The following is a 14,434-nucleotide window of genomic DNA, read 5'->3' on the forward strand; positions in this document are numbered from 1 at the left end:
TATATATATTTAAAAAAAGTGAATAAGTACGTCATTTTTTGTTTCACCGAAGAAGGAAATGACTTGTTGGTGAGTAAATTGTGGCAGATAATTTTTTTTATTTTTAGTGAACTATTTCTTTCAGTCTTGTTAAAGGTTCATTATAAATATCTGTTTTCAATTTATAAAGAATGTTTTGTGACTTGTAAACAGGGGTCAGATGATATTGTAGTACCATGATTAGACATTTACTCATCCGCTTGGAGACACAAAACTATTTATTGGCTCCCAAATGGTCTTTATCTTGGTAATTGCAAGCATATTTTTGTGCAATTCTTTAGCCGTATACTGAAGAACCTTTCTCCTATTTTTACAGCAAGCATTGAAGTTTATTACTGGTAAAGTGAAATACGTTTCAACTGTCCTCAGTTGTTATGGGAGGTAATTATCCACTTTCTAGAATGTCTATTAGCTTCATCAAATGCAGTAATTATGATATTTCCTTCTAAGCAACACAGAGCTCATTCAAAGACATATCCAGGAAGAGCAATTACGATCTTTATTTAGAGTAATAGAGTCAGTTAATTGTCTGTGTGATGAGGGTTTATTGCACTGAACGAGGTATTGTATAGTTTACTACAAGATTAGTTCTGACTAATTTCCTAGCAGCAGATCCTTTAAGTCCTGTAAGTTGTAAGGTGGGGCCTCCATGGATCGGACTTGTTTGTTCAGCACATCCTGCAGATGCTCGATTGGATTGAGATCTGGGGAATTTGGAAGTCAAAGAAACGCCTCAAACTCGTTGTTGTGCTCCTCAAACCATTCCTGAAGCATTTGTGCTTTGTGTCAGGAGCATTATCCTGCTGGAAGAGCCACAGCCACCAGAATACCGTTTCCATGAAAGGCTGAACATGGTCTCAGCAATGCTTAGGTAGGTGGAGCGTGTCAAAGTAACATCCACGTGGATGGCAGAACCCAAGTTTCCCAGCAGAACATTGCCCAAAGCATCACACTGCCTCCGCCGGCTCGCCTTCTTCCCATAGTGCATCCTGGGGCCATGTGTTCCACACACACACACCCGGTCATCCACGTGATGTAAAAGAAAATGTGATTCATCAGACCAGGCCACCTTCTTCCATTGCTCAGTGGTCCAGTTCTGATGCTCATGTGCCACTGTTGGTGCTTTCGGCGGGGTCAGGGGTCAGCATGGGCACCCTGACTGGTCTATGCCGCCTCATACACAACAAACTGAGATGCTCTGTGTATTCTGACACCTTTCTATCAGAGCCAGCATTAACTTCTTGAGCAATTTGAGCTCCAGTAGCTCGACTGTTTGTTAGGACCACACGGGCCAGCCTTCGCTCTCCACGTGCATCGATGAGCCTTGGCCGCCCATGACCCTGTGGCCGGTTCTCCACTGTTCCTTCCTTGGAGCACTTTTGATAGACACTGACCACTGCAGACCGGGAACAGCCCACAAGAGCTGCAGTCTTAGAGATGCTCTGACCCAGTCATCTCGCCATCACAATTTGGACCTTGTCAAACTCGCTCAAATCCTTACGCTTGCCCATTTTTCCTGCTTCTAACACATCAACTTTGAGGGCAAAATGTTCACTTGCTGCCTAATATATCCCACCCACTAACAGGAGCCGTGATGACAACATCATCAGTGTTACTCACGTTATGACTGATCAGTGTATGTATAATGCATTTTAAAGATATTCATAATGTACGTTGTAATGCATGCATTATATCATTTCATAAATAATTCTAACAAATTAAAATGCATTATAATATTTGCAGATTCCTTATTATGTCTGAAATTGGCTGTTTGTCATGTATACGTTCAAAAGGTGGATTAGAAGGCATAATTAATGCATTGAAAATACACTTATAATGCACTATATACAAAGGCGTTAGTGTTACCATATCAATATGGTTTTTCTAAAATGTTGGTAGAGGCACACTTTTGCATTGATAGATTCTTTGATTGTTTACTTTTCATACAGTTTTAATTGTATTTTAGTATTGCATTACTAGCTAAGCAACATGCTAAAGCCTATTGGACTAAGCTATTATTGGCAGTCATTTTGATCCCACAGTGTTAAAAAAAAATCCGCACCTGACTAAATCTTTTCTGATCAACCCTCAAGCTTAGCTAACCGTTATGATTAAAGCAGAGATAGCGTGTGCACCCCCCCAGTTATTAGATAACCAACCAGCACACTCCGGGCTCTTGCCCTGTCAAGATCTCCTCCTACTTGTCTTCAAAAAGAGAAGGCCATCCCCTCACTGTGCAGTTCACAACCAGAAGAACGCAGCATTCAGGACCCACACAGATGAGAAAACAAACACGTCTGTTATGGAGATGTCCTGGGGAACCGGGGGTCGGTGATTTGATGAGATGTTTATAGTCTGAGGAACATTCCTCGCTCCCTCACATTTGAAGTAACAGCCAAGGTTTTTAGGAAGGGAATTCTTCTCGCGGTTTTCCTACAGTCTTGACCCCATGAAATATATCTGTGTTCGATGAGCAGTGTTTTTTGGATGGTGCTTCGCTGCTAATTGCTGAAAATAATGTTTCGTCCATATCCCAAGCAAACTTCATCTTGGTTTTTGACAGTTTGTATTTTCCTCCTAACTTGAGATCTGGCGCACGTCTTTGTGTGCTTTGGATGCTTCACAGCTTTAGGGACAAAAGCATTAACTTCGAAGATCTCAAACAAGACGTGATTAGAACCATTTGTCCCACCTTTGACAAGCTGCTGTTTAGGAGGTAAAGTGTTATTTCCTGACAAGATTTCATGTCATAGCTGCTAAAAAGATTAGCTTGTAAACTTCCACCCTAGACAAAAAACCTGCCTAGTCGACAATGGTCATACATTACCATTCAAACTTTTGTGTTCAGTAAGATTCTTATAAGTAAGTATTACTCAGCAAGGATTCATTAAATTGATCAAAAGTGACAGTAAAGACACTTCTATTTCAAATGAATCCTCTTCTTTTAAACTTGCTATTCATCAAAGAAATCAGAAAAAAATACAATTTCCACAAAAATATGAAGCACACAATTGTTTCTTGAGCATCTACTCATCATATTAGAAGGATTTCTAAAGACTGGAGTAATGATGCTGAACATTTAGCTTTGAATTGCAGGAATAAATTACATTTTAAAATATATTAACATTGAAAAGAGTTAACTTAAATTGTAATACTATATCACAATATTACTGTTTTTACTGTAATTTTGATTGAATGAATGCAGCCTTTCAAAAACATACTTTTTTGCTTATTAATTTATATTTGTTGCTGTACTTCAAATCCTATTGTTGAGTATTGCATGTTTGACACTTGTTGGGTGTTGCAATTCACTTTTGAAGTTCCAAGGATGTTGTCTTTGTACACTGTTAAGACAATGATCATGATTTTTAACCCTAAAAGACGTAAAAATGCGACTGTAAAAAAAACATTAATATATGGTGAATAACTATAATCCAACCCTACATTTAATGTGATTTTACAGTAAAATACTGTTTAATTTGCAGTTTTTGAAAGTAAAAAAAAGAAGTCATATCATTTACAGTGAAAAAAAACAGCAAAATGAGATTCCCAGAATTCATAACTTGACATGAAATAATTCTTAGTCAGTTATGTATACATTAGGGTTTTATTTTACATTTAATGTATTTAAATGAATGTTTATTGTATTATTTAAGTGCCGTGTGTTGGCATGATGGTGTTTTGTGTTGTGTGAATGACACTGTGCACCATCTTTATGTTAGTATTTACTTCAGCTTGTTGAAAAGCTGCTTGAGTTTCTCACCACCTGTTTTTGGTGGTTGTCAGTGTATTATAAAGGTACAAAACCGATATTAGTACTTCAGTAGGTTGGTATATTAACATTACATACAAGTTAAGTAAATGTTTTTTCTAAAATGTTGCTGCCATAATTTTTACAGCTAAGTTCTGGCAACCGCAGCTGCCATTTTTTTTACTGTAAATTTATTTCTCACTGCAAAAAAGTGTCACTGCAAAACTACTCACTAGGGTTTGGGCTCAGTGGCGTAGCACCAAATTTTGGGCCCTGGGTACAAACCTTCTTGCTGGGCCCCGTACCATCTATGTGTATGTATAGAAAACTGACTTCTAAGGGCCCCTCCCTGCCTCGGGCCCTGGTTACTCGGTACCCTTTATCCCCCCAGTCCAACGCCCCTGTTTGGGCTGGTGTGACATTTTTTTTTTAATGGTAATGCATTGCTTTATTTATTCATTACAAAACTGTGTGGGAGTGACATCCGAGTTCAACTGGGCATTTCTCAGTCTATGTCTGCAAGTCTCTGAGCCGATGCTGTCAGTCTGCTGAGAAGGAAGAGAAAATAACCAGAGCCAAAGAAAACAGCCGCAGTCCCGGGAGCCATCACTCTTTCTCCTGTGGACAATCACAGTTTGCCCCTCAGAGGGCCGCTGTAGCTCAACGCTCATAGATAAACATTAAAGTCGACCCTTATGCTTAGATAAACTCCCTGCAGGAATAGCACGCCTGGGCTCATAAATCCACCATTTTTTGTATAGTAAAAAGCCCCAAATAGACAATAGAATACCTCTAAAATAGGACATGTCTGATTCAAGAAGCTGATATCTCATGGTTCATATTTTCCAAGGTCACCGCTGTTAGTTATGTCATTTTTATTCCTAACATTTTGAGGTAAATGAACTGTTATCATGCTTTAGATTTTTTTTTAAGTCTTACATTTTAGTAAACAGACTGGAATGTGTTTCCCAAAAGCAGGCCTTATATGCTCTCTACAGTCTTCTTATGGTTATTAAATTGAACATTGAACAAAAAAATTACATTACTGTCTTTGTAGAGCTACTTTATAGATTCATAATTTCATAATTAATGAACTTTGCAACATTGATAGTTATTGAAATGAATTGAATTGTCATTGAACTCAACTGAGCTGAATATTGTCTTCTGTAGAGCTGCTTATAGCTGAAATTGAATTTGTCGCATAAATTATTAGCTTATTAACTTTTTACCATTAGCACTGTTGTTTTCCTGTTTATTACTGTGAAGCTCCTTTGAAACAATCTGTGTTTCATGTAGTGCTATATAAATTTTCACTCGACTTTATACCATGGAATGATTACCAAATTCATGCACCATTATATTTAAATGAGAATGGTCTCTCTTTTTTTTATACCTTGTTTCTTTTTGTAGTGTAGAATGCACAACATCCTTCTATAGTCTAGATGTGTTTTGCATGATGTTGAATTTGATTATCATTTAAGGAATCCAAAGCATATTAAGCATTTAGGTGGTTATTTGCTCCTTTCTGCTTCTGTTTTGTGAGATTGGAGCTGAATTTGGTCTGTAGAGATATTGGGCCCTATTTTAACGTTCTGTGCACATGGTCTGAAGCGCACTGCGCAGATGCACTTAGGACGTGTCCAAATCCACTTTTGCTAGTTTGATAACAGGTTGGTGTGATAACACATGGTCAAAAAAGGGTTGTGCCTCGTCTCTTAATGAGTCATGGGTCGTTTTTAGTTTCTCAAAATACCAACGCGCCAGCAATGCTCCTGAACACACCTGGTTTTCAGACCAGACACCCATGGGTGAGCAGAGGGGAAAGAGTGCATTTGCTATTTAAACAACGTGGCTCTGGACGTGAAATTGATAACTGCGTCGGGCTGAAATAATATTATATTCTACACTGGGCTGGGTGTGTGATAGGGATGTGTTTGCGTTTTCTTGAAATATAATGTCTAGACTTTATAATTCCCAAGTCGAGCAGTTGCCCACCGGCATTGTGAGCATTGGAATGAGTTCATAGTCATACACTTAATATATTCGTATTTGATACACATGATTTTCACATTTCAAATATTTTGTTGTACTCATCTTACTAACACTAACTCTTTTGTTCCGTCTGCAGCAGTATTGTCTGTATTTAAGCATATTAAACTGTCTCAAACATTGACTGTCTGACTTTTGTTTCAGGCTGTCTGGTCTCAGTGTGGTTTTATTGTGTTTCTCTTTGCAGACAGCGATGTTTGTTTCTCTGTTGGCGACAGTAACGTTTTCATTCTGTACTCTAGGAAATAAGCAGAGGGAGTCCTGCGGGAAGACGTGTCAAGGCGACAGGAGCAACGAGTGGATGGGGGTCAGTCTGGCTCGACAGGACAAAACCAACGGCAAAATTTTGGTATGTTCCGTTTAAACAGAAAACAACCATTGTTTTCCAACTGTGACTCTAAATTCTGATTGGATGAGTTGTGTTTGAAACAAGGCAGAGATGACATATTTTTGTAGGCCAACCTGTAACTTATCAGCACTGGTTTCCTCCTCATAAACCCAATGGTATTTTTAGTATTTTGGATTATTGCTGAAAATAAGCTCCATGACCCAGAAAAGTTCATGATTTCGGCATATTTTGTCTTCACAACTGAACACAACTTTTATGAATTTTAAAGCCTAAATACAATTGCTTTAAAAAAAACAATCGCTTGGGATGAAACAGAAGTGCAAAAATATTTAGTTTATTAATTTTTAGCACTTATTCTTGCAGCACTATTACCTTAATATTGTACAGAATAGGAACTTTGAGGAAGAAGATTAGAAAGGATACCTGTTCAAAGTTTAATGAAACATGAGGATGAAAGACTCGAGCGTTAAACAGGTAATTATGGTCAAAATGGTCCAGGTTTAATGTGAGTGATGATGTGCATGAATGAGTAGGAAATTGCTGCTTTTCACCATTGTGGGTTTTGTTTGAGTACAATAGACCGTTCTTAGTCATAATAATATCAAACATGCTTTACTTTATTCGTTTTTTTCTTAACAACCTTTAACGACTGGATTTTCAACCATCTCAGCAGTTGTTTAATACAAACCACATCGAGTTGTAAAACATGGGCAGAAACTGAAGCCATCATTGTTACAAATATCTTTCACGACGACCGCATTGTTAAACTCCAGCTGGTCCGTACATCAAGAGAAAGCAAGAACGGAGCTGAGTGTTTGAAGTGAGGGCCATTTTATCACGATGACAAACTGGAGCTCGAGAATAGATGCTCTAACTGGACAAACAAGACGTCAGCACCAATCTGCTGAGTTTCTAGGTTTCTTCAGGCCTGAATTGTGTCGTGGTGGTCCGATTCGAGGTCAAACTCCTTGTTACGTCTTATCTTCTGCACCCTGTCGTGGGGTTCTCTGGGTTTTGATGGGCGTCTTACAGGAAGGCAGGATCAGGGTGGTCTGACAGAGGAAAGGACACTTACAGCATTGATATGTTCAAATCAAAGAGGTTGAGGGAGAGATGACATGTTATAGTGGTAGCTGTAATGATGGTAATTTGCTTGGTAGATTAGTATTTACAAGTCAGGACCGGATTAAACATATGTGCATTCAGGCTCGTGTCCAAGAGAACCAAGTGCAAGAGAGACACCAACACAATCAAGGTTATATAAACATTTTTAATAGGCAGGAGATGTGGCACAGCAACCAAAGACGTGGCGGAACTCATGCAATCAGATTTTAGAGCTGAAACTTTGTTTTATGAGATGCAGGCAGGGTGACATTGAGTTTTTAATTTTTTAGATTGCACCATAAACTCCATGTGCACTCTACCATTTGGGGTCTGTTTAAGTCTTTTATTCAGCTAGAAGACATTAAAATGATCAAAAGTTACAATAAAGACATTTATAATGTTAATGCTGTTCTATTTATCAAACAATTTCCACAAAACTATTAAGCAGCAGAAAATATAGGCAACATTGATAATAATAAGAAATTATTCTTCAAATCAGCATATTAGAGTGATTTCTGAAGGATCATTCGACCAAAGACTGGAGTAATGATTTGCATTACGGGAAATAAACTATAGAAAAGTTATTATAAATTGTAATATTATTTCATAGTATTGACGTTTTTACGGTATTTGTAATAAATTTAGCCTTTAAAAACATTGTTTTATCAACCCCAAACACTTGATTGCTAATCTAAGTGATTAGTCACATGTGCAATGTGAAATACAAAACATATTTTACTTATAACCTAAAAGCGCTTAGACATGTTCTTTTAAGATGCATGTGCATGTGTTTACAGTGTGTGTCCCACCGCAACAAATATCTGCATTTGAAGGGAGTCACGTTTACATGTAAGCCATGTAAGAGAGCTGTTGGGCAGATGTGGCGGCCTTCACTCAGCCAGTCAGCTCTCAGCATGAGCAGAAACATGATTAGCCCGTGATCCACGGTGACTCAGACCCGCTGAGGGGAAAAAGCACATCTCAGGCTCGTCCCTTATTTAGTTAAGCATTACGTGTTTCATTACGGCTGTCCTGTGTGTTTCCCAATGCCGGCTGCCAGGGAATACGTTGGAGTTTGTTCTTTTGGTTGTCAATAGAAGGGCTGAGGCTGTTTTATTAACTTTCGGCTTAGATGGTTATCAAATGTGGATCGTTTTGAGTTTGGATGACAGTGAAAGCGCTGCCAGCACAGTAGAGCTCTGACACAGACTAGCAGTGTTTCTCAACACAACAAACTACTGCCAGATAGTCATCTGACATCATGTGTGAGCATTTGTATGAATCAGTGTGGCTATAATATCTTTAACTTGGTTGTTTATCTCAATGGACTGTGTTAGAGCTGTTGTGGCGTTTCCATGATGGAGAAACAGGAAGCTGAACTGTGTTTTGGGGGGAATTAGGTTTCTCTGCAGTCCTGAGCTTTTCAACAAGGGATTTGATTCTAAATAAGTTAGTGGCATATGCTTATGAGACCGTATTAATGTGCAAAACAGAGAGGCTTTAGATTGTTGATGGCAGGGGTGTGCGTGTTCATTTCCATGTCGTTGTTGTTTATAATGACTCGTTAAAAGTGGTTGTTAGTGTACCCCTCCTGTTTGAACCGCCTGCTACAAGCGGGACTCATACCCGGGTCTGCGGGCATGAGAGTCGGACACTCTGACAAGGAGGCTTAAGACTGCAATCTTTAACGTCAGACGCTGGAGCTTCTCTTGAGGACAGAGGAGTGAAGCTTTACTTGCACAGTGACTACTAGCTGGCATTTGTTACATTAGTTTGAGTTACATTTACATTTACATTTAATCATTTAGCAGACGCTTTTATCCAAAGTGACTTACAAAAAAGGGGAGAGCAATAGAAGCAACGAAACAAACAAGGCCAACAACCTGTAAGAGCTGTAAGAAGTCTCAGTTAATTAGCACAGTACACATTATTTTTTTTTATAGCCATCTACAATACCTACAACAAAAACTCACGTACGCAAAATACAGAACACTGGATTTTGATAGCCATGATAACAACCCATTAGGACTAAGGCTGTTGCCCCAGCTGTTGTCGTTAATGCAGATTCAGTGGCCCAATGGGTTGGTTTTGTATGGCGTTCTAGCTAAACGCGCAGCAATAGCCATCTCCAACAAAAACTCACGTACGCAAAATACAGTACACCGGATTATGATAGCTATGATAACTATGTAACACACCCGCCTGAAGGCACAAATCTGGATGAGAGACGTAGATATGATCCAGGAGTGTACGCTTTTTGGTTGTTGCTGTGGTGATCAGTAAGTGCTATTCTGTATTGGTCAGGTGCAATTGGAAAAGATGTGTTAGGTTAGTTGTTAGGCGTGTTTGCTAAGACAAGTGTCACTGTTTCTATTTCTCATACAAACACCAGTATTAAACTTTGCAGTTTGAACAGTTTGTGCTACGGACATGAATATTAATGCACATTTTAGAAAGCAAGATGTGTCTCATAACTGCAGAAAAACAGATCTGATCTGAAAACTTATTTACTAAGAATCTAAGGAGAAATAAAAACACTGAGCATAGGTATTGGGACACCCCTCCAAATAATTGAATTCAGTTGTTTAATCACTTCATAACCACAGGTGTATAAATCAAGCACTAGGCCTGCAGACGCTTCTACAAACATTAGTGAAAGAATGGGTCGCTCTCAGGAGCTCAGTGAACTCAAGCGTGGTACTGTGATAGGTTGCCACCTGTGCAATAAGTCTATTCGTGAAATGTCCTGGCTACTAAATATTCTATATTAGTGTTATTATAACAAAGTGGAAGCAATTGGGAACAACAGTAACTCAGCCATGAAGTGGCAGGCCACATAAAATCACAGAGTGGGGTCAGCGCATGCTGAGGGTGCAGAAGTCACCAACTTTCTGCAGTCAATAGCTCCAGAACTCCAAACTTCTGTGTCCTTTAGATGAGCTCAAGAACAGTGTGTAGAGAGCTTCATTGCCGAGCAGCTCATCCAAACCTTACATCACCAAGTACAATGCAAAGCGTGGGATGCAGTGGAGTAAAGCAGCCGCTACTGGACTCTAGAGCAGAGGAGACGTGTTCTCTGGAGTGACCAATCACACTTCACTATCTGGCAATCCGATGCCAGGAGAACAATACCTGCCTGACTGCATTGTGCCAAGTGTAGCGTTTGGTGAAGGTTGTGGAGGATTATGCTGTACGGTTTTTTTTTCAGGGGTTGGGTTGGGCCCCTCAATTCCAGTGAAAGGAACTCTTAATGCTTCAGCATACCAAGACATTTTATGCTCCCAAATTTGTGGGAACAGTTTGAGGATGACCACTTTCTGTTCCAAAATGGCTGAGCACCAGTGCACAAAGCGTCGGTCCATAAAGACATGGATGAGTGAGTTTGGTGTGGAGGAACTTGACTGGCCTGCACAGAGTCCTGAGCTCAACCCGATAGAACAGCTTTGGGATGAATTAGAGCGGAGACTGAGAGCCTGGCCTTCTCGTCCAACATCAGTGCCTGACCTCACAAATGAGCTTCTAGAAAAATGGTCCAAAATTCCCATAAACACACTCCTAAACCTTGAGGAAAGCCTTCCCAGAAGAGTTGAAGCTGTTAGAGCTGCAAAGGGTGGGCGGACTCCATATTAAACCCTACAGATTCAGAATGGGATGGCATTAAAGTTCATGTGCACGTAAAGGCAGGCGTCCCAAAACTTTGGCAATATAGTGTGTGTGTTAAAATAGAAAACTTATTTTAAATTGTAATAATATTTTACAATATTGCTGTTTTTACTGTGTTTTTGATAAAATCAATGCTGCTTTGGTGAGCTTACAAAAGGAAAACATAAATGTTTCATGAAACATAAAAGGAAGAGGTTTTTTTATATCTCCAAGGTAGCATTTATATATCTATATGCTTGTATGTGTCTGTGTGTTTTACTATGAAATACTAGTATGTATGCCTAATAGTGTTTCCTATTAGATAATAGGATTAATTATTGAATAATTAAGTCAAGATCACCATACAAAATCTGTTATGTTAGGATCATGAGGAAAATTAAGGCAATATCAGGCGGATATTAAGAAAAAATATTGGACCCTTATGGCTGGACCCGCATGGACCCTCAGGGTTTCTGTAACAATCCTAAGCTTACACAACACTTTAACACTATTCTTCCTTGCAAGAGCTTCCTTTAGGCATTTCCTTCAGGAAATAAGTTACTGTCCTCTGTCTGTGACCTTTTTGCTCCGTCTTTGTCTGTTTTCTCTCAGAGTCTCTCTGCTCTCTGGCTGGCTTCACAGCCTTCAGCGCTTCTGTTGTTCCAGAGATCAGAGATGTTTGAATGAAGATGCTCAGCTTTCTAAAACCAACAACCCCCTCTCAGTGGACATATTAGATCCACAGCCGTGGCCAGCTGGTTTGGTCTCAGAAGTTAATTTGGCACTGGAATAAAGAGAATAAGCTTTGTCTGTGTATCCTGTTTGTTTCTTGGTCCAGTTACCATGCTGCTGCTAATGATAATGCAATTTCAGATCTGATGTGTGTGCTATATACACACCTCAGTCATATAGACACAATATTTAATTAGATGAGGCTGTAAGGGATGTAGAGTCTGGTCAATGGGTCATGCTAGGAGGTCAAACTAAATGTCTACTCTGACTAACTTGTCTGTCATCCCTCATCTCTTTCTTTTATTGTCTGCAGGCCTGCGCTCACCGCTGGAAGAATGTATACTATGAATCGGAGTATATTCTTCCCCACGGTTACTGCTCCATCATCCCAGCCACTCTGCAGGGCAAATCACAGCCTCTCATACCATGTTATGAAGGTACGGCCACTTTAACTCTCATATATACAGTATATATATATTTTACTATAGTATTTAATAATATTTAGAAATAGATTTTATTTTTATATTTTCAGTTTTCTTTCAATCTTAGTTTTAAAGTTCTAGTAATATATATATATATATATATATATATATATATATATATATATATATATATATATATATATATATATATATATAATATGTATTTTATATTTGTCTTTAATTTAAATATTAGTTTAAATTTTTGTTTTCTTGTCTAGAAACGTGTCTAATTTAAGGTAGTTGCCAAGACAACATTTCTCATTTTCACTGACCTTTTCCAAGTTTAAGTTTTTCATCTAATATAACATTTTATTTTAGCTTTACTTCATTAAACAAAAAGCATTTTATAGTTTTAGGGTGTACTCACACTAGCCAGTTTGAACCGTGCCCGAGTGCGTTTGACAACCAAAGCGCGGTTCGTTTGACTAGTGTGAGTGCTCCGAACCGTGCCCGGGCGCGGCTCGATTAGCCGGCCCTGGCCCGCTTGGAAGAGGTGGGCCAGAGGGCGATTCAGTTGGACTCGGCCGCGGTTCGCATGCAGTGTGAGCGCTAACCGTGCTGGAGTCCGTAATCAAAGCTGCAAAGTCCTTGCTGCACTTCAGCTGGTACCTTGCAAACCGAGCAAATACGAGCAGCACGATTACGTGAACATTTTCGCGCCACTAAGGCGACACATCTGTTTAACAACAGGCTGTGAGAGGGCTGTGGACCACCGTGGACCAAACGACACAAAATTATCCACAAAGAAAACAGAGCGATGGACTCCATTGTGTTCAGAGAGCGCCGCTCTTTCTGTTTATCCCGAAACCGTCGCACCATAATGACGTAAGCGTGCTCCGGCACGAACGCTGAAACCCGAAACCGTCGCACCATAATGACGTAAGCGTGCTCCGGCACGAATGCTGAAACCCGAAACCGTCGCACCATAATGACGTAAGCGTGCTCCGGCACGAACGCTGAAACCCGAAACCGTCGCACCATAATGACGTAAGCGTGCTCCGGCACGAATGCTGAAACCCGAAACCGTCGCACCATAATGACGTAAGCGTGCTCCGGCACGAATGCTGAAACCCGAAACCGTCGCACCATAATGACGTAAGCGTGCTCCGGCACGAATGCTGAAACCCGAAACCGTCGCACCATAATGACGTAAGCGTGCTCCGGCACGAATGCTGAAACCCGAAACCGTCGCACCATAATGACGTAAGCGTGCTCCGGCACGAATGCTGAAACCCGAAACCGTCGCACCATAATGACATAAGCGTGCTCCGGCACGAATGCTGAAACCCGAAACCGTCGCACCATAATGACGTAAGCGTGCTCCGGCACGAATGCTGAAACCCTCCTATGTGAGTGCAGGCCAGCGGGGGAGTGGGGAGGGAGGACATTCGTACTCGGGCCCAGTTCATGGCAACCGTGCCTAGTGTGAGTACACCCTTAGTTAACAATAGCACTGATCTTTTGAATGTACGAGCGATTTGAAAATTACATTCAGTGTATCAGTAGTATCAAGATCATTCGCTATGTTTCCATCTAAAGTTGTGGATTTAACTTGTGTGCAAAACTGGAATATCGCATAAAACATTTGCAAATAAACCACCATTTCTCCACGCACGCTGGAAGAGGTAGAAGAAGAAGTGTAAACGATCTTTGCCGGTGTTGTAAAAAGAATTACTTAATGATACACAGAGTACTTACCAAAAAGATCATCATTTCTGAGAGAAATAGTAACGGTGAATGCATATACAAACAAGTTCTCCATTTAGTAAACAAATTTAACCCAAGCGCTCTTTGGTGATGTGAATGATTACGTTACTGTTGATCATCTGTCCATCATCATATAAAGACGCCTTGACAATCTGATTGGTCCAAACAGCTCTGGTTCGAGCATAGTTGCTCCACAACAGATCAAGTCCAGACCGAACTTCACGACCTCCAAATATTTTGAGAGGAGTTAAATTCGGCTGGCATCCAGGCTAATTTCCATTTAGTTTTTTTTTATTTAGTTTTTTACGGGGTATCCCAAATGAGCATAAAAATAGGTGGATGGAAACATAGCTAGTGATAGTATCATCCTGTAATTCAGCAATGAGAGTAAACATCTCTATTACTATTACCAATAATACTTAAGGTTAGTAATTTGAGCAAACCTCTAACCCCAAGTATTACCATAATTGCACCACAGTTCAATTAATGTAGAAGCAGGTCATCTATATGAGCGTAAACTCTGAAACCGCCGATTCTCAGTGTGGTCAGAGCCGCTTCCATGGGGCGCAATAAATGGAC

The 14,434-nt window shown here is 39.9% G+C and overlaps 1 protein-coding gene across 1 annotated transcript in view; it reads left to right on the forward strand.

Annotated features, from left to right (window-relative positions):
* Positions 1-14,434, forward strand: part of itga9 (integrin, alpha 9) — a 98,071-nt gene that overhangs the window by 9,093 nt on the left and 74,544 nt on the right. Inside the window, exons 3-4 of the mRNA XM_067421036.1 lie at positions 6,082-6,188; positions 11,980-12,103. Of these exons, the coding sequence (XP_067277137.1) occupies positions 6,082-6,188; positions 11,980-12,103 (231 nt within the window). The remainder of the gene's footprint in view (positions 1-6,081; positions 6,189-11,979; positions 12,104-14,434) is intronic.

This window comes from Pseudorasbora parva, chromosome 17 (assembly GCF_024679245.1).
Source record: "Pseudorasbora parva isolate DD20220531a chromosome 17, ASM2467924v1, whole genome shotgun sequence".
Classification (NCBI taxonomy): domain Eukaryota; kingdom Metazoa; phylum Chordata; class Actinopteri; order Cypriniformes; family Gobionidae; genus Pseudorasbora; species Pseudorasbora parva.